At 39.9% G+C, this 19,000-nt stretch overlaps 2 protein-coding genes across 3 annotated transcripts in view; both read right to left on the bottom strand.

Annotated features, from left to right (window-relative positions):
• LOC119907496 (zinc finger MYM-type protein 4-like) lies at positions 1-15,345 on the bottom strand (the record flags this gene model as incomplete). 2 transcript variants are annotated; one of them, XM_038725258.1, is given in 22 exon segments in its annotated part: positions 1-90; positions 318-495; positions 639-748; positions 956-1,186; positions 1,940-2,159; positions 2,325-2,437; positions 3,052-3,196; positions 4,668-4,705; positions 4,813-4,908; positions 5,051-5,195; positions 5,313-5,485; positions 5,627-5,777; positions 6,569-6,748; positions 8,248-8,363; positions 8,466-8,616; positions 9,426-9,629; positions 10,146-10,323; positions 11,056-11,288; positions 12,015-12,167; positions 12,774-12,838; positions 13,284-13,433; positions 14,661-15,345. In XM_038725258.1, coding segments are annotated over 22 exon segments (3,805 nt in total), but the record flags the coding sequence as incomplete, so codon positions are not given.
• An 897-nt stretch (positions 15,346-16,242) lies between these two features.
• Positions 16,243-19,000, bottom strand: part of LOC119907752 (probable E3 ubiquitin-protein ligase HERC3) — a 27,221-nt gene continuing 24,463 nt past the window's right edge. The window contains exons 17-18 of the mRNA XM_038725436.1: positions 17,089-17,212; positions 16,243-16,499 (exon numbers count right to left, since the gene is read on the bottom strand). Coding sequence (XP_038581364.1) covers positions 16,243-16,499; positions 17,089-17,212 — 381 coding nt within the window. The remainder of the gene's footprint in view (positions 16,500-17,088; positions 17,213-19,000) is intronic.

Raw genomic sequence — 19,000 nt, 5'->3', positions numbered from 1 at the left:
GTTTCACCTCAGTGATAAAGCAACAGAGGCCATAGCTCAGCTCAGCAGTAGTAGAGCGAAGAACGTCCTCCTTCAACTCCATGGGACGGGCTGAAATCAAGATATGAGGAAATCTTTATTTGTTTTTGATGTGCAATGTCAAACTTTATATAAAGAATCTGTGCAAAGACACACAAGACAACATAAGAATATCACAGTGACAACAATAAAAACATTCCACTTTCATAACAAATAATTACTGCTCATAATCTTGGGTCAAGTAACCGGACTTTTAAAGTCCGCTTTAGTGGTTGTATTTACTGTATATCCAAACTTACAACCAAAGCGTGGTTTCTCCAGGTTGGGTTGAGTTTGCCTCCACTGGATCCATCGCTTCCAGGCATCAACGCCGTACTGACTCTTCAGTTTTGGCACGTCTAAAGGCACGACCTTGTTGAAAGGAGCTCTTTGAGACGACGCTTCAGCTGCCTTAGATGTTCGTTGTGACTTACGACCCTTGGACAAAGTGGAGACACAGAGGAGGGTGAGTCACGGATATGACCACTGTGAGACAAAGTGATGTGAGCACATGGTAGGCAAATACCAATCAGATCTTTAAATGCACAAGCAGCATCTTATCTCTTTTCCCAGGCACTTACCTTCTTTTCTCTGGCTTTCCTGTGAGCTTGTCGTCGTCGTGGAACAGCAGGCGGAGGGCTCGGGGATCTCTGGGAATGCTCTCTGAGCCGAGCCATATTCTCCAGAGTTTCTAGCAATGACACCAGATGAAACATTAGACCTAGCACGCCAAACCAGTGTTTGGAGGTTGTTGATGTCATTTAGGACTTTTTTTTTTCCTGGCCGCACATGCAAAACAAAATGTATAATTAAACTCCTATTAAATACAGGTCAAGGTGGAGATGAAACTCAAACAACCTTCATGCACTTAACAAATCTGTACATCTCATCTGCTCACCAACAGTGAAGTCAGCTTCGATGTCCATGGCAGGGGGTGCTAGAGGTGGGGGCTCGGCGTAAGGCTCACTGGACATGCCCACAGGAATGTCTAGAATCGGGTTGAGCTTCTCAGGGGCGAACGGTTGACTGGGAGACCTGAGACCTGTGTCGGAAGATGCTTCCTCCCAGTTGTTGAGGAAACTGGCCAAGTCGTCCGTGTCCAAGTCGTCACTGTAGTTACTGGCGTGGTCTGTGAAACATACACAAGGGGAACTCGTCAGTCGGTGAAAAACATTTTTCTCATATTAAAAACATACAACTTGAAGACATTTGAGGGAAAGAAATTGACGTAACATTGAAAAAGTAAAAGGTCATGGATAAAATCCTAATATGCAGTACACAAGAGACTGTACATCCGGTTGTCATATTATTTTATAACCATATGATTAAAATTATTATTTAAAACAACTGTGGAAAAAAGCAGACTGGCTGCAATCTGAAGTGAATAAAAACATTTTAAAAAGATGGTCTTTGCTATACTGACTAAAAATCATTAGAAATATGCAGTAAGTATCGAAGTACTGGCTCAGTTGTTGACATGATCATTAATTGGTAAATGCTCCGTATTTGTATAGCACCTTTCTAGTCTTTTCTACCACTTAAATCTCTTTTACACTACATCTGAATTCACACACATACACTGAGCCCAAATGCTCAAACAGAAACAAACATTCACACACATTTATACACTGACGTCAAACAGCCACCAGGGGAAATTGGGGATTCAGTATCTTTTCAAGGACACTTTGACATGCAGTCTGGGGGAGCCGGGGATTGAACAGCCAACCTTCCGACTAACCTGCTCCATCTCCTTAGCCAGCCGCCAATCACCCGTTCTTAGACCTCTAAAAACGTGTTTTACCCTCGTCTTTGCTGACTGACTGTAGCAGCACTCTCGATTGTATGTCCAGTTTTATAAAACCATTATTTCTGTTTCTCTTACCAAATGTTGCAGGTGCTTCTTGTCTCTCTTTCTCCACCACTTTCTCCTTTGTTCTCTTCTGTTTGTCATTCTTCTCCTCTTCTTCTGCAACCATCTCAGCCATGAGGATGAGCTCCGCCTCGAAGGGGTCAGACGGTATCTTCTCTTTGATCTCCTGGATGGTTTCTACGATGCGTTCAGCGCTGTCCATTGTCACAGGAAGGAACATGGGCACAGGCAGCTGTAGTGGACAGAGTAAGAATTTAATGAGGACGAATACACTGAATGTTAACTGTTTCAGAGTGTTGTGTTGTCTAATATACAGTTTTCATTTTGTAATCCTTCACTTTAGGAACTGTTCACACAAACACTAAAGCCAGAGTTGGTTGTAGTGCGTTTGACGTACCGGTACTGGCAGGCCCACAGGTCTGGGTGTACACTGGCTGTACATGTTCATGGGTACAGGAACATATACCGGCACTGGGATAGGCACAACCATGATTTTAGGGAAAGCATCATCTACAGAGGGAGGGGGGAGAAAAAAAGGAAGGGAGTTCTTAAATTGTGATGATTTACTAAATGCTTCAATATGAGCAAGGATAGTGTCCTCACTTACGTATAAGTATTTAGTCTGGATATAGACACAAACATTTAGAGCCAGCACATTCAAAAGTTGTTCAAATCCGTGACTTAAGGATAGGACTGAGCTTCAAACTTGAGTGGAGAACAAATGCAAGACCACCACATAGCTTGGTATTTGCTGGGAAAAAACCCATCACATAAAAAAAATTGAGAAAAACATAACAAAACACACAAACATCTTATTGGGTCATATTGCCAACTTAATGTTATGAATTATTCTATTTGCTTGTCAAAGAACTAAAACTTCCAAGAATGCTGAGTATATCCCTTTATGAGTAGGGGAAAACAGAACTGAAAAACTGATAACAAAAAAGAAATAGGACAAACTCACTATATCAATATAGAAACGATGATCGAATATCAAATACAAAAAACCAGCAATGTCATCTGCGATTAGTGTGTTAGTCTGTCCTGCCCCTGCAGGTTAACAGACAGCTGTAGAGCACAGATGCTGTTACCACAGAAGCACGGTGTCTGTGTGTCGCTTTTACCTGTCTGTGCTTCAACATCGGCTGTCTGTGTTTTACAGGAGACCCCTTTGTTCTGCACCAGCGGTCTACAGAGCAGAGCCTTGTTCTTCAGGATTTTGGGGCCAGGAGGAGGATAAGTTTTCACTGGATCTGTCTGAATACTGATCTGAAGGACAAACAAAAAACAGAATAATATGTACCGACTGATCGTGAACCAAAGTTCCATTGTTTTGTTGATGTCAATTTGTCCTCTTGTCATCTTGATCCCAAATTTGAGTTAAACTGGGGCTGGCTAAGTGTTTTTACACATCCCACAGCATCGTTTTGTAAAATAAATGTGCTTCCTTCTGTTGTACTGTGCAATACATGTTTTTGTGAACTTTCTTTATTGATTTTTAAGTAATTGCAAACAAAACGAACAGACAGCTTGGTCATATTTCACATAAAACAGTTCAGAGGCCTGTGCTACGAAGCTGAATTTGACCTTAGCGAGGAACATTCAGGTTTAACCCTGGGTTCTCAGTCTTACAACAACGGTTAATTTCTTACCAGGGTACATAACAATGGTAATGCTGATTGGATAACCTGCTTTGGTGATCAATGCCATAAAAGCACCACCTCCTGACCAATTAGTTCTCTTGGAAAATGACGATGGGATGACTGGACTGTTTTTTTATACTTTTACGTATGCTGTGGGTGATGTGGAAATACTTTTGTATTCAAGACTGACTAAAGCACCGAAGCCTTGTACTTGACATGACAGTAAACCTACTTTCTTACCGCTTTAAAATATGTTTTTATATTTACTTCTTATTTGCTTCCAAGTATGTTTCACACATCCTGTCAGAGCCATAAAAAAAATTTAATAAAAAAATTGTTCTTTTTTGTTATGCTAAATATGACGAGCATATATTTTGGTATTCAAATTAAGATTTTTCTTATTTATAGAGTAAAGTAGAAACTTTAAAGACACTAGTCACGATTAGAAGTGGACGTTTACAGGGCGATGCAACCTGGCAGTTGCAGGTTGTCACAATGTACTTCCACCTTTTGCCATTTGGGTGTCACGCAGGTTATGCGGGTGAGTTTTCAGTAAATGTTGAACTGAAGTCGTGGTTAAAATAGTGTCTTTCGAACACAATTGGAGCACTTTCTATGAATGGATTTTTCATTTTGTTGCTTTATGAAGTTAATTTAGAGCAATGTTTGGAAAATGTTTGAGTGCGTTTAATAAATCAGTGGGATTTTAGAAGTGACGAGAAGTTCTTGAAAGTGAGTCGAACAACCACTTATTCAGTGCCCAAAGCTTTTAATCTCAATATGCACACAGCCACACAGCCGCTGCAGCTGAAGGGATAAGGCTAACACTGTCCTACACACCAGATTACATCTAAGCAACACATTAAATTAATGAAACAAAAAATGTAAATATAGTCAGATCTACTTGAGCCCCAATGAAGGGCAGAGATAACATAGGCCCGTAAACTTAAGCATTCCCATATGCGTGATTTACTGTCGTCCTGCATTTGACTAGTTTCTTTGAGCCTAGTCTTATGTAAAGCACTGCCTCACAAAGCAGAAATGTATACATTAATAATGAATCTTACTGTTTATAAAATACATAAACGCCAACTTACATGTCCAGTCTTCTTTGATTGAAAGACAGAGACTGTGCCTGTGGAGACAATGACAAAGTATGATACCTCAAAAATAAACACCGGCAAGATGTTTGACATATAGTACATAAATAATTGCATCTGTGTGTGTTCTTTTGGTTTGTACTTTGCTGGGCAGATATGTCAGAAGCATTGGATTTCCCTGTTGGAGTGCCTGCAAGCGAGATGACATTGGCGATGACAGGTGTGGGCTCCCCTGTTTCTGTAGTACAAAACACAAGGAAACACAGAAGAGTCAGGGGGTCTATTACGGAACAATTTCTTAACTGTATAATTATAAAATCAGGATTGAAACCACAACACAGAAAAAAATTATAAAGAGAAATGGCAACAATAATTCGCACCTCTGAGAACCTCGCCCTGCGAAGCCACTTTATCGCAGCAGAACTGAAGCAGACAAAGCAGGTCACAGAAGTGTTTGACCTCTCCCAGCATGGGAAGACTCTGCTTCAGTTTCCCTTTGCGGCCGCAGGTGTCACACTTTGCAACCTGAGACAAAACAACAAGTAAACGTTTAGCTGTGGCAGAGCGAGATCATCATCATCGCCATCGTTTTAGTGTAACTACTAACTAACTATTTTAATATATGCACTGAGGCTTGCTTACATGGCAGAAGAGCATGGTGTATTTGGACCTGCACTCCTCAGAGCAGAACTCCTCAGTCGAGCCTCCATACTGTGCTGTCACCAGCTTCTTGGACACACAATGGCAGTAGACGCAGGAGTGACAGTGTCTCCCCCAGTTTTTAGTCAGGTCATGTCGAAAGAGGAGCTTACAGCCTGGGAGGAGAGAGAAGAGAGACTTGGAGAGACTTGTAAATAAATATACATGCAAATTTTCATGTGTAGCTCTGCCGAGAAGAAGTAAGACATTTCACAAACCAAGACACAAAACCCAGTCATATCAAACTATCTCCTTACCGTCGCTGCAGAAGAAACAGTCTTTGTTGTTGATTCTCTTGGCGTCTCTGGTGATCTTTTCAATCTTACAGTATTCACACAGGCTTGTCACAAAGTTGGCTTTCTTGAACTCCTGGGCACAGTCCATGTTACACACGAAAACAACCTTGTCCTGCACACACAGAGAATCACGCACAGATATGTCAGAGAGTGCACGTAACATTTTATCAACTAACAAGGCTACTTATGTGAATATCTTTAATCAATTCTCTAGTTTATTTAGTTCTTTTTCTCTACTATTTCTTAACGACTGACACTGAAAGGTTGTTGTAGCCCTGGGGATCCCCGGACCCCACTTCAAGAACTTCTGATCTAATGCAGTCTAATATACAAGAGTCCTGTAATAAATCCTATGTTCATGAAGGTTACATGTAAACATAAGGTTGATTCTTTCCTTATTCATTCACACACACAAATCACAAGGTAGAAGTTAAAAGGGGTAAATTGTCCCTGCTGAGCTTAACTGAACTGTCTGTCGCTGTTCTGAAGAAAGTGCTGGCAACTGCACGGGTCAGTGCGCTCCCCAACATTCACACTTCTCCTCATCTGAGCATGGGCAACAAGGCTTTTGCACAAAGACCGTTATGAAGGTAGACTTTATTGCAGGACTGTTACATTAGACTAGGTGTACCTAATAAACTGGCAACTGAGTGTAGTCCAGGACTTTATCCTTTTTTATGTATTTTAGAGTCACATCAAAATTTGGATAGTTTTGGATAAATTAAACCAAAGATCAAAGACCTAAATCTGTAGCCATGAGTCTGAAGTGTCTCCAATCACTCTTACCAGTTATTGGAGTTAAACACTGAAGGTTTAACTCCAACTGCCCGTCTTGGGCATATAAGAACCCACAGTTTAGGCTGAGAGACAAAAATCTTGTTTTAAACCACACACACAACTTACCTTGATCTGGATGAGCTCGGGTTTAAAAGTTATGCTGCGGGCACACTGGGAGCAGTTTAGTTTCTGGGGTCCTTTGGGGGTGTCTTGCTGAGGTTGGGTAGGAGTAACAGCCTGAACCTCAGATCCAGCTGGCAACTTGGTAAAAACATTCACCTGTTTCTGGGACTTCTTGAACTTGTCCTATGACACACAAAAAACAATACAAGAATCTTGAGTGAAAACCAGTACGAGAAAGGTTCATTTCTACTGTAGAGTAAACAACAATACTGAGTAAAATTAAAACAGCAAAACAGTGTGTCCTCCACAAATGAATACTTCAGAATCTGAATCAGCTTTATTGCCAAGTAGGTTTACACACACACACAAGAAATTAGCTTTGGTATCTTTGTGCATAACAATAAACATAGTTGGTAGAAAATATGAGACAGTAAGTACTGCAGGTGAAGAATCTTAAATATAAAACTGACAATATAAAAAATATAAATGAATAATAATATACATATAATATAACATATTATTTGTACAATATGGTTGTTATTTAAAATGACAAAACTTCCTCAGTTACCACTTGAGTTCCTGGGAGATGATGGTGCCAAAGAAGAGGAAGGACTCCACAGTGTCGACTATCGAATCACACAGGGTGACTTAACAACCACTTTGATTTGAGCTGCATTTGTAAGGTCAGCCCCCTAAAGGTCGATGACTCAAGTTGTCATAAGACGCAGAGTCGACTCACATTTTATCAATCAGCGTCAGAGAACTATTAACATCAACGGTATCCAATTGTACAAGCAGTCGATATTGACTAGCAGCTACATACAGCATGCTAACGTCGATAGCGTTGATCAAATCTGTTGTAAGTGAGTGTGTGTGTGTGTGTGTGTGTGTGTGTGTGTGTGTGTGTGTGTGTGTGTGTGTGTGTGTGAGAGGCAAGGAGGGGCTGAGCGAATCAATGAAAAAAAGATATCACCCATTTAAAAAAGTAAAGAAAAAAAAAAATAGACAATCACTATGTGACAGCCAGTCCTGATACTATTATTATACTTACTTACTGTACTAAATAAATCGATGTTAAGGGAAACACTGCTCTCAGCTCCGTTGCTGACTGTCAATTAAACTACTTCTGAACCAGTACCTGGTACAGTGTGACTGACGGCAGGAGAGACGTGCCTCAGTGCACTAGGATATATATATGAATTTATAACTGAAATATGAGCAGGAGGCACACTTTCAATTTCTCTGACTGTGTGGAAATCTGATGTTTTCACTTTTCATTATTACATATATAGGCTGATTTAGGAGTTGAACTCTGCTGAACTGACACCAACTGAGCAAGAGAGTGAATGACTCATTTGTAGATAAGGTGTATTGGAGAAATACCATCAGTAATAATGTCTTTAGTCAAACAAAAACTATCTATAAATTGAGAAAAAGCACAAGCACATGACATAATTTAATAAACCAATCTTCGGAACCTACTCACACCTTGATTGGTCAGTTATGTGGAGGCGAGAAAGGGGCCACGGTGTGAGCTCTCTCTTTACCATTCTTCACACCACAAATTTCACTTTTTATTTGAACAGGTGGAGAAACTACAAATGTCTTTGAGGACAAGACGTCTTATGTAACTAGTTCAAATTGAGCATAACCTGACCCTTACAGTCAGTAAACCTCATTACCTGAAAAGCCATGACACAAGGTAGAGTGCAGAAGTTCCTGATGGAGGTATCAGACATGGCCAGGTGGTAGGCCGGTACGGTGTTTTTCCCACAATTATCACAATTCAAACGTGTACCTGTGGAAAAGTTTTTAATTTTTAGTCGTTTTTTTTATTTTTTATTTTTTTATTTTAAGACTGCAGTATTAAATGCCAAAATGAAGGAATCTCGTCCAGTACCTGACGCACTGACAGTCTGGACCTTGAATGCCATCACACAACTGCTGCTACAGAAGAGGTTCACAGAATCATCGCTGTTTTTGATTTCAACCATTTCTGCCAGCAACCGGGTAGTGCGACACATCAGACAAGGCACGGTTGTCTTGGTTTTCTATTATGAGATAAAAAAATTTAACAAAAGACAGAATGTAAAGAAAGAAATGGAGATGTTTAATACTCTTGTACATTGTGTTAACTCACGCTACACATTTTCTAATCAGCCTTTGTGCACGGCCAGAATATGCAACTTTTAAACTGAATAATTATAATAACTGACCTTGAGTTCACACTCAGGTTTTGTTCGTTGTCAATTGCAATAAAGATTATTCAAACAGACAGACTGCATCCTCAACAGTGTTGACAAAAAGAAAGGCAGCCTTACTTTGTGCATCTCAACTATGAACAGAAAGTAAGAAGAAAATAAGAAAGAAGACCAAGACAACATGGTGTCAAGTTCACAGCACAGTCAAGACTAGAACTGTAGTTACAGCATCTAAATACGACTCCAGTAATATTAAATTAAGCCACTACTTTAAAATGGAACTATAGACGGTAGCCATGAGGGAAATCGGACCGCGCAGCTGTTCAAACTGTAAGATAGCTGACCAAAATGTTTGATCCATCTGATCATTCGAGAGCCAGATCATTACATTCAGAGTCATCACTTAAATGACATCTGATTTGGCAGAAATTTGTCTCGACTCTAAAATGTATCAGGCTTTAATCAGTACAGTGTCTGCTTGGCTTAAGGCACATAACAAAAGGACATCTCTCCCTTATATATTTTACAGTTTTAGCTGACATTCTTCAAAAAGGAGCAGGTCACGTTTTATGACACCCGAGCCATCAGCTGGGTGCCATCTGAACCAGTCTGACTCAAATTAGTGTGTTTTGTTTTCTTTTTACTGCCAATTTTCATACCTCTTTGTACTTGGCCAGACACTCTGCATTGCACAGAGTTTTGTTGCCGTCTTCCACCTTCAGCATGAGCGGTTTGCTGTGGCAGTAGGAGCCGCAGTTCACGCAGCCGGCCAAGGACAGGTTGTTCACTGTGCGGAAACGGTTAAAGCAGGCGTCACTGCAGATCTTGTGGACAGCACCGCTCAGGACCACCTCATGTTTGCTCTGCAGAAGAGACGACAAAAGAACAGTGTGTTATTTCAGAGATTATCCTTTCATTTACGAAAGTGTAGTTTATAGGGGAATCGAGGTAAAAGGTTCTTACTGTTATATGCTGAATAATTTCACAGGAAAATCCCAAAACCAAAACAGGCCCTATATGTCCTGATAAACTGGCTATCAGCCCAGAAACAAAATGTATTCTGATGCGAATGACTTTTATTGAAAAACATTTTTTCTTTATTTGTTTATGGCTGGATTTACTATTATTCATTTGTCGATCGAGAAAAATTAATATGCATCTCAACTGCACATCTTCAGGTTTTGGGCATGTTGGTCAGACAAATCTAGAGACTGAAGACATCACCTTTTGAAATATAATTAAAATAATAATGGGGGATTTTTCACTATTCTTTCACATTTTATAGACAAAATTATTAAAAAGTCACCAAGAAAGTAACTGTCAGGTTAACAGACAATGATTATCATCATTAGTTGCAGCCTTATTCTGTTTTGACTTACAATGCAGTATCTGGTACACATGCTGCAGAGTGACTGTGGTGCTATTGGTTGCGGTGGTTTTTTAACATTGATGTTTTTCTTGTAGTTGAAAGAGGTCAGGCAGGTCTGGCTGCAGAATTCCTTCATGGCTCCTTTAGCATCTGGAGCCAGAATGACGTCCTGAGGCCGGAATATCAACCTGGAAGAATCAGAAGAGATCAATACAAGATCCAATTCCCAGAGTAATAGTCAGTTTGGGTCATGACCACAATTAAGATTCTAAAATTAATCTCAAGCAGGAACCTCTGGGTCTGAAAAGTGCTTGAGCAGCATTCTTTCTAATGACAGACAGAGGTCAATTTCTCTCCATTGTAGTCAATGCGAAAATTGCCCTACTTCTCACCAGATTTATTACCTCAGTAAATCCTTATGGATTTGTGGTCTCAGTTGCTAGTTTCAAGCCTTCTTCAATACAGCATTTAGTAAATTATGTTCCCATTAAGAGTAAAATAGATGATAAAGCAGGGATTTTGGGGGGCGTGGCTACCTTGTGATTGAAAAGTGGCAGGCTGTCAATCAAGACAGAAGCGAATTGTATCCACATTTAACTTTCCCTTAGGTACATTTTGTTTTAAGCCTGTTTTTCGCGAACCAAAATAAGCATCCCAATTATTATCACAGTTAATTTGAATTGCTGATGCACATTAGCAGCCAAGCTAGCTAGCGCCACGTTCTTGTCCAAATACGGTCACTTCTGCTTCCAAAAAACCTAAGCTGGCGACATCTAAAATTGCAAAATTTGAGGCTTTAAAACAGTAGTCCACGTTATGGTTCATTTACCAGTATATAGTATTTTTCCTCTTCACAGAAAATTCCATATTAACTCTCTCAACAGTCACTGGTATGGTGACTTTGTTTTTTGTTAACTCACTTTTGGCAGTTGTGGCAGGTCTTTGTGACTCCTTTGACTGTAGTGAGAGATGTGGTGAGGCAGGCAGTGGAGCAGAAGAGTGCTGGGGAGCCTTTCCTCTGGAACGCTGTCTGTCCTTTCATCAGGCTCTTCTTGCAATTGGAACAGGACATGTGCAACGCCGAGGGGCTGACGACGGGCAGTGTTTCAGCAGCTGGGGTCACAGAGAAGACCGAGCCGATCCTTAAGTCCTCCTATCAATAACAGAACAATGAGGTCAGCGATGATGCAGTGATTCCTGATCCACCAAATCTTGCCTGAAGATCTGGTATAGTAGGGAATATTTAATCTGGATATATGGGAGTGGGGTCATAATATATTCAAGGACTAGGCGTTCACATATTAGCAACAACAGATGTTCTTGTTGAATTGAGTGAGTACCGTTCACTGAGTTAGAATAAACGAATACCTGGAAATTAAAAATGTCAAGGATGTTATAAGATAAAGATGCTGATAAAGTGAGCACTGGTCATCTTGTGGCACCATGTCAAACAAATTGAATGATGAGAAATGTCCTTTATAAAGCTGTCTGTAATACTTAATGCTCCTCTCCAAAACCTGACAGATCAAATGACATCAATGAAAATTAAAAATACATTTGGTCAGATTATTACGATGGTTGTTAAAAGTGTTTTAAAAAAAAAAAAAAAAAAACACAAACCTTAATTTCTTCATGCATAAGAGTTGACAAATGAGATAATTTGGAGATCATTTATTACAGTGATCTTATAAGGAAGTAACGTCATGCCCATTTATAATAAATGTTACTAGATCAGGTTGAGTGAGATTGCAGTTGTGACTTTGATGTAAAAGTCACCATGGTACTTATTTAGAGATGTGACCAAGATGTTAAATTGCCGTTGGATTTCTGAAAGGGGCTTAACTTTTAAAATCCTTCTGAAAAGATGTGTTTGTCCTACCTTTGCAGTGTTGGGCTCATCTTTCACGCTAGCTGTAGATGTCGAGGATATTAGAGCATGCTCGTACTCTTCGTCTACAGGTTCATCCTTCACCTTGACCAAAGGTGGTGAAGGAGATGACTTGACAGGCTGATTGGCAGAATGTAAACTTTTCTACAACAGTAACAAACAGAAAGAAAACAAAATTGTTGTTGTTTAGATTAGAATCCAAAGCTTGAAAGCCCTAAAGGACATTAAAGCAAGAAATATTTGAAAGCAGCGCAGAAATGTACAAACGGCTTTAACGCCAAGGCTGGACGATATGGCCATAAATGTTATCACAATAAAAGTTTCATATCTTTCAATATCGATAATTATCACAATAAGTATACAATCGTTATTTCTTTCGAGTTTAAAGGCTGATTTTTTTCCCTGAGTGAAAGTTGAAGAGACCTGATGGTTAATTGTGGTTTAAACTCTCCTTTATGGTCAACACTTGAGGCCAAACAGTGGCCAACTTAACAAATCTGAGGCAGAACTTTCTAAACAATTATAATAAAATCTTGTCAACAAATATACACGAGTAAAATTAAGTAAAAGCTTTTTCCTTTTTTCCTCAACAAAATAAACAAACATTTTTTTAATATTTATTGAACATCTGTTATATTGTTATTGAAAAAAATATATTGTGATAATTATTGTTATTGTTTTTAATTGTCCTGCCATTTGACTCTAGCCTGTTTTAATTTCCACACTAAAGTAGATCTTTCTTATACTTACATTGTCCGATAGCTTAACTACTTTCAACCCGTTCATCATGGTGGCAGGAGATGAGCTGTTCCTTCCTACAGCAACATGAGCAACATGTGAATACGGGTGCAAAGCAGGTAATAAAGAAAATACATACATGCAGAAAACAAATCACCCATTGCAGCAGTGGCGTACAAATAACTAGATAAGATCACAGCCAGAAATTTGAGCAAAATCGAAATTTAATCATAACCAGACAGTTTGATTTCTGATTTCTAGTGTCCTGGATTAGATAATACTTTATATAGTACAGAAGTATACATCCCAGCATTTAATGATGAGACGTGTACTTGTCAAAAGTGCCAATGCTGGTAGGTTTGTCTCAGCCATTTCAAGAACTTATAAGACTCCTTAAGGGAGCTGAAAAACTTGTCTGGTGGGTAAAATTGTGCAAGTGAGATCAGAATTTCATGTTAATTACACACTGTTGGCTTTTCATTTTTACTTCACACCACGCAACATTGCTCTGAAGTCACTCACCTGCACTAGTCGTGGCTTCAGACGATGGAGATGAGCTGGACTGCATCGACTCTACAGCCACTTTGACGTCCTCCTCTGCGGGTGGTGGTGACACAGTGGGTTTCACATCAGTTTCCTCCTTAACAGAGTTACTGTGCTCTGCCTCTAAGGCTGTTCGGGAAATAAGAAAAAAAAAAAAATAGTGTGACTCCATAGAGCAGTGCTTTCAAGAAAATATCTCAACAGGAAAAGCAGGATTTGGTGACTGTGTAGGCGATAGGGGCGGATATTGTTTTAATTTGATCTATTCCAACCCCTTCACCACAATCTCGTCATATTGGTGGTGCTTCCTCCATTGCACAAAATATCCTTACTGCAGGTGTTTTTTAGTGAAGCTAAGCCAAACTTTGGCGTGTTTGATGCAATTTCTGCCTTTTGTGCCTCAATTTATGTTGGAAATGTTTTAATTGATACAAAGGAAAACACAAAATTCAGGTGGCAGGTGACAATTCAAAATATAAAAATATAACAGAATATAACACAGTGCAGCTCTCAGGCTTTAAGATATGTTTTTCCTGTAGATCATCTTTTCTCATGTAATATCGTCCCTGCAGAGTTAGCACACTCGCAGGCTTGATTTAGTTCCCTCCTCTGTTTGGCAAAGTAACCTCTTTTTGATTATGCCAGATTTTCACCCTCAATGATAAATTAATTAATTTAAATGGAGCTATAAATACTTCGACTTTAATAAAAGTTCCTTTGTTTCAGCAGGTTTTCTGCTCCTGTTCAAAACGTTCAACATTCAAAATCTATTTAATTAATCAACTAACATCACCATTTAAGGAGAATTCATTATGTTTTAAAAGTCCTATACTCTGCTGTGCATTACATAATTGCTCTGCCGATACGGTAGCATCCTCTTCAGGCCATCTGACAGAAACAAAACTCCGTTTGGGACTGCACTGGATGACACAATGAGGTGAACTAAGTGAAAACAATTATGATCAGGCTGAAATCTCACCAAAAATTCACACACAAGCATCTCCAGTAAAGTATAGTTCACTGTCCCAAACAGAAGACGTTTATATTGCAAAACTCTACCAGTTACATTACCACTCCATCACAAACTTGCTGCGACTCACAGCCTGAGAGGACGGTTCACGTGATTACTATCACGGCATATGCCTTAGCTGGATGGAGAAGATTCACAAACAGGTGTGTGAGCATGTTAAAAGTGTCGATTGCAAGAGTCACTTCCTAATCTTGGGAGATCCGGTGGCATGAGACCATATCAAGCAGCCCTTTTTACACCCGTTGGTTGAGATCGTTTCTCTGAATCTTTAACCCAAAAACTGAGTGATTAACTCATTGAGAAGAAAAACTCCTGTTTTACTTTACCTGTATTTGAAATGACAGGTGATGGGCTGCTGTCCTCTTCCATCAAACTATTCTGCTCCTCCTCCTCTTTCATCTGAGCTTCCTGTTCCACCTGATCCACTGTCCCAATGTCCATCATCTCATCGAGGTCGTCCGCTGTAGAAACCCTCAATTTACAGCCAAGAGACTCCCGTTCAGTGTCAATGTCCTCCTTAGCATCAATGTCTGGGTCCATCTTTTCATCTGTGTTTATCTCATTCTTGCAATCAGAAGTCTCATCTATGTTTGAGTTCTCACTGACATCAGGTCCTGTGGTACTTTCCTCTACGCTGTTGTCCTTTGCGCCCACATTTTCTTCTTTTACCTCAAACTCTTCCTCAGTTTTTACCTCAGTACACTCTTTTTCAGACTCTGAGGTGCTACCTGTCTCACCACCTTGAACCAAAACTGTGCTGACTGTCTCTTCTGTCGACAAAGACATCTGTGACGGGGATAGATTTAGAGGGGATGCAGATACAGGACTAGGGACCACAGCTGCCTCCGTTTCTTGACTTTCACCATCTTTTTCAGCAACAAAGTTATTCTCCCCTCCATTTTCAGAGAGTCTAGGAGAAGCCCCGCTAACAAGAATTGGGTCTCCAACATCCCCTGATGATCCTGGCTCTGAAACAGCTTCCATGGACTCTCCGTCCGTCCCCTCCGTTACCTGTGTAAGACAATATTAATTAACATTCTGTACAATTATTTTAAGTTTTTAATTTTGCAAGGTAGTCCAGCATAAAGTGCAATTTAATACAACCATATGTGGAACATGACAGCTATGTTGCAAAATAGGGCTGCGTGATTTGGAGAAAAAGTCATATTGCGATTATTGTGGACAATATTGCGATACAGTCGTAACATAACAAATGGTCTCTCTGCTTGATTATCAAGGAAAATGCACAAAATACTGACATTCTGAATTGTGTATTTCTCAACTTGAACAAAGTTAAACAATAAACCATATTTATGACAATAACTAGTAAAACAGAACAAGGAGAGCGTGTTGATCACAAGAAGCGGCGGCTAGAGGGAGCAAATATTGGTACGTTGACCTCCAGGCTCTCGCTAAACTACATCTGTCCACTGCAGAGACACTATCCACAACTTAGATTTTTTTTCCCCCACAATCACACCGCCAAAACGCTAGATTGGAGAGGGGGGTTCTGTGTTCCACTGTGCTGAGTTTCTTCTTCTCCCTTAGATATACAGTGGTGTGAAAAAGTGTTTTTCCCCTTCCTGATTTCTTGTTTTTCTGTCACACTGAAATGTTTCAGATCAAACAAATTGAAAGATTAGACAAAGATAACAAGTAAACACAAAATTTTGTTTTTAAATGAAGGTTTTAATTATTAAGGGGGAAAATCCAAACCTACATGGCCCTGTGTGAAAAAGTGATTTCCCCCTAAACCTAATAACTGGTGGGGTCACTCTTAGCAGCAACAACTGCAATGAAACGTTTGCAATAACTGGCAATGAGTCTTTTACAGCGCTGTGGAGGATTTCTGGCCACTCATCTTTGCAGAATTGTTGTAATTCAGCCACAGTGGATGGTTTTCAAGCCTCAACCTCTTTTTTCATGCCACAGCATCTCAATCGGATTCAGGTCAGGACTTTCCAAAGTCTCAGACTCCAAAGTCTTCATTTTGTTCTTAAGACATTCAGAGGTGGATTTGCTGGTGTGTTTTGGATTATTGTCCTGCTGCAGAACCCAGGTGCGCTTCAGCTTGAGGTCATGAACAGATGGCCGGACATTGTCCTTCAGGATTTTTTGGCAGACAGCAGAATATACAGTTCCATTTACCACAGCAGGTCCAGGTCCTGAAGCAGCAAAACAGCCCCAGACCATCACACTGCCACCACTATATTTTACTGTTGGTATGATGTTCCTTTTCTGAAATGCTGTTACTTTTACTCCAGATGTAACTGGGACACAATCTTCCAAAAAGTTCAACTTTTGTCTTGTCAGTCCAGAGAATATTTTCCCAAAAGTCTTGGGGATCATGAAGATGTTTTCTGGCGAAACTAAGATGAAGAACTTTATGTTCTTTTTGCTCAGCAGTGGTTTTCATCTTGGAACTCTGCCATGCAGGCCATTTTTGCCCAGTCTCTTTCTTATAATATCTTTATTTGTATAGCACTTTTCAAAACCAAGTTACAAAGTGCTATACAGTAAAACAAACATGATCCAGATGCAAAAATATAAATGAATTAAAATAAATTAAAAATCAAACAATAAAATCAGCATTAGACAATACAATAACAGTAATAATATAATGTTAACCAAATCTCCAAACGATAAAAGTGAGACTTGAGAAGAGATTTAAAGAGGCCACTGAGTTTGCCTGCCTGAGATCTCTGGGCACTGAGTTTCACAACTGAGGGGCCCGAACAGCAAAGGCTCAGTCACCTTTAGTGACAAGGCGAGACTTTGGAACCATTAGTTGAGCCTTGCCAGAGGATCTCAGGCATCGGTCTGGCTTGTAGGGAGTTAACAAATCACACATGCAGCCAGGAGCCTGGCCATTCAGGGCCTTAAAAACAAGTAGTAAAATCTTAACATCAATTCAAAAACTCAAGTAACCAGTGAAGGGCGGTTGAGAATTGGTGTGATGAGGTCACTCTTCTTAGTGCGAGTTACAAGCTTCTTTCTGAATTTTATCTGAGAAGACACCCAGTCTAGTGGTGAGGTTTTTGAGGTAGCTAGTGCTGGTTCCGATGGGAGTAAAAACAATTATTTCTGATTTTGTGTTGTTTAACTGAAGAAAGTTATTAGACGTCCAGGCTTTTATCTCAGCGAGGCAAGAGAGAATATTGAGAGACATTGGAAGAACCAGGCCTTAACGGGACATACAATTGTGTGTCATCTGTATAAAAAAGGAAATCAATATTATAAGTCTGAATGATTTTCTTATGGTGGAGTCATGAACACTGACCTTAACTGAGGTAAGTGAAGCCTACAGTTCTTTGGATGTTGTGGGGGGTTTTATGAATGAGTCGTTGCTGCGCTTTTGGGTTAATTTTGGTTGGCCGGCCACTCCTGGGAAGGTTAACCACTGTTCCATGTTTTTGCCTGGGTGTGGCTAGAGAAATTGAACTCAGCTTTCCAAAGATGTGATATGGGTCAATCACTTTTTCACACATGGCCATGTAGGTTTGGAGGTTTTTTTCCCTTATTTCAATTTGTTTGATGAGCTGAAACATTTCAGTGTGACAAGCATGAAAAAAATTAGAAATCAGGAAGTGGGCAAAAACTTTTTCACACCACTGTATCTGATGTTAAAAAATTTCAGTGGGCCTCCTTTTTAGGGATGCACTGATTTGACGGAAGGCAATGTCTGTTTTAAAGCAAAAATGTAGTAGTGTGGATGTAGCTTGAGGTTACTTGCAATATCAATGTTTGAGGGGTGGCGGCAGTACAGAAACACTTAACACAACCAACTCAATCAAGCACCTCCAGAGGCATCAAGCCAAAGAAGACAATTCACATGCTCTATTTTAACACTGATATTGTATCTGTACTCTGCACCGGCCAATACCCAAAGCGTAGATATTGGTATCAGTATCAGGACTGAAAAAGTCATATCGGTGTATCCCAACCTCCTTTGGTGATACAAACACGTTTTGCTGCTGACCCTTTCAGAAGCCCGGATCCCTTTAATGCCTGGTGTAAACAGACTCTTTCCATTTTAGTAAGAATAGATGCCACCTCTGTGTCTGTTTCGCGGACAGTAAAGAATACCAACTGAATAAAGCTGGAATAGATATCGAATAATTAACTGATAAAACAGCCGGTGCCGCAATATTACCACTGATAGTGAAAGAAAGTTATCTTTGAGGCAATAAAGTTTTTGTTTTTACTGAATGGGCTGGTTTAAGGCTCATTTTGCATTCCAATATGGACTCCATCGCAAAACCAAATCCTGCAGTGTGCCCGTGCAGAACATCTAGGCTACTTAACTTTACAATGAAGCTACGTTATATTACATGTGAGCGTCGTGCATGCATAAAAAGAGCTAAAGTCATAATAAAACTAAAACTGACATTAGCATGAAAAACTGACATTAGCATACGCGTTATTTCTCCGCGTTTTAATCCCATGAAACCAGCACGACATAACAACTTACGTTAGCTTGTTGCTGATACAGCAGTACTGCTCTTCACATGTAAACAACGAGCGCTACAGCTGCACAGCTGTTTAGGCATCAGCTACAACCTAAGTTGTCTTGTCCGAGCCTCGTCGTTTTGATCAACCATGGTATGATGATGTGCTAGCTAACTGCATGACCTGTAAACAAGAGATTTAGCTCACCGCTTGCTAA

Source organism: Micropterus salmoides, unplaced genomic scaffold (genome assembly GCF_014851395.1).
Source record: "Micropterus salmoides isolate LMB-PRFRI ecotype aquatic unplaced genomic scaffold, ASM1485139v1 Ms_hic_scaffold_17, whole genome shotgun sequence".
NCBI lineage: Eukaryota > Metazoa > Chordata > Actinopteri > Centrarchiformes > Centrarchidae > Micropterus > Micropterus salmoides.
This window is presented reverse-complemented; position numbering and strand designations above follow the sequence as displayed.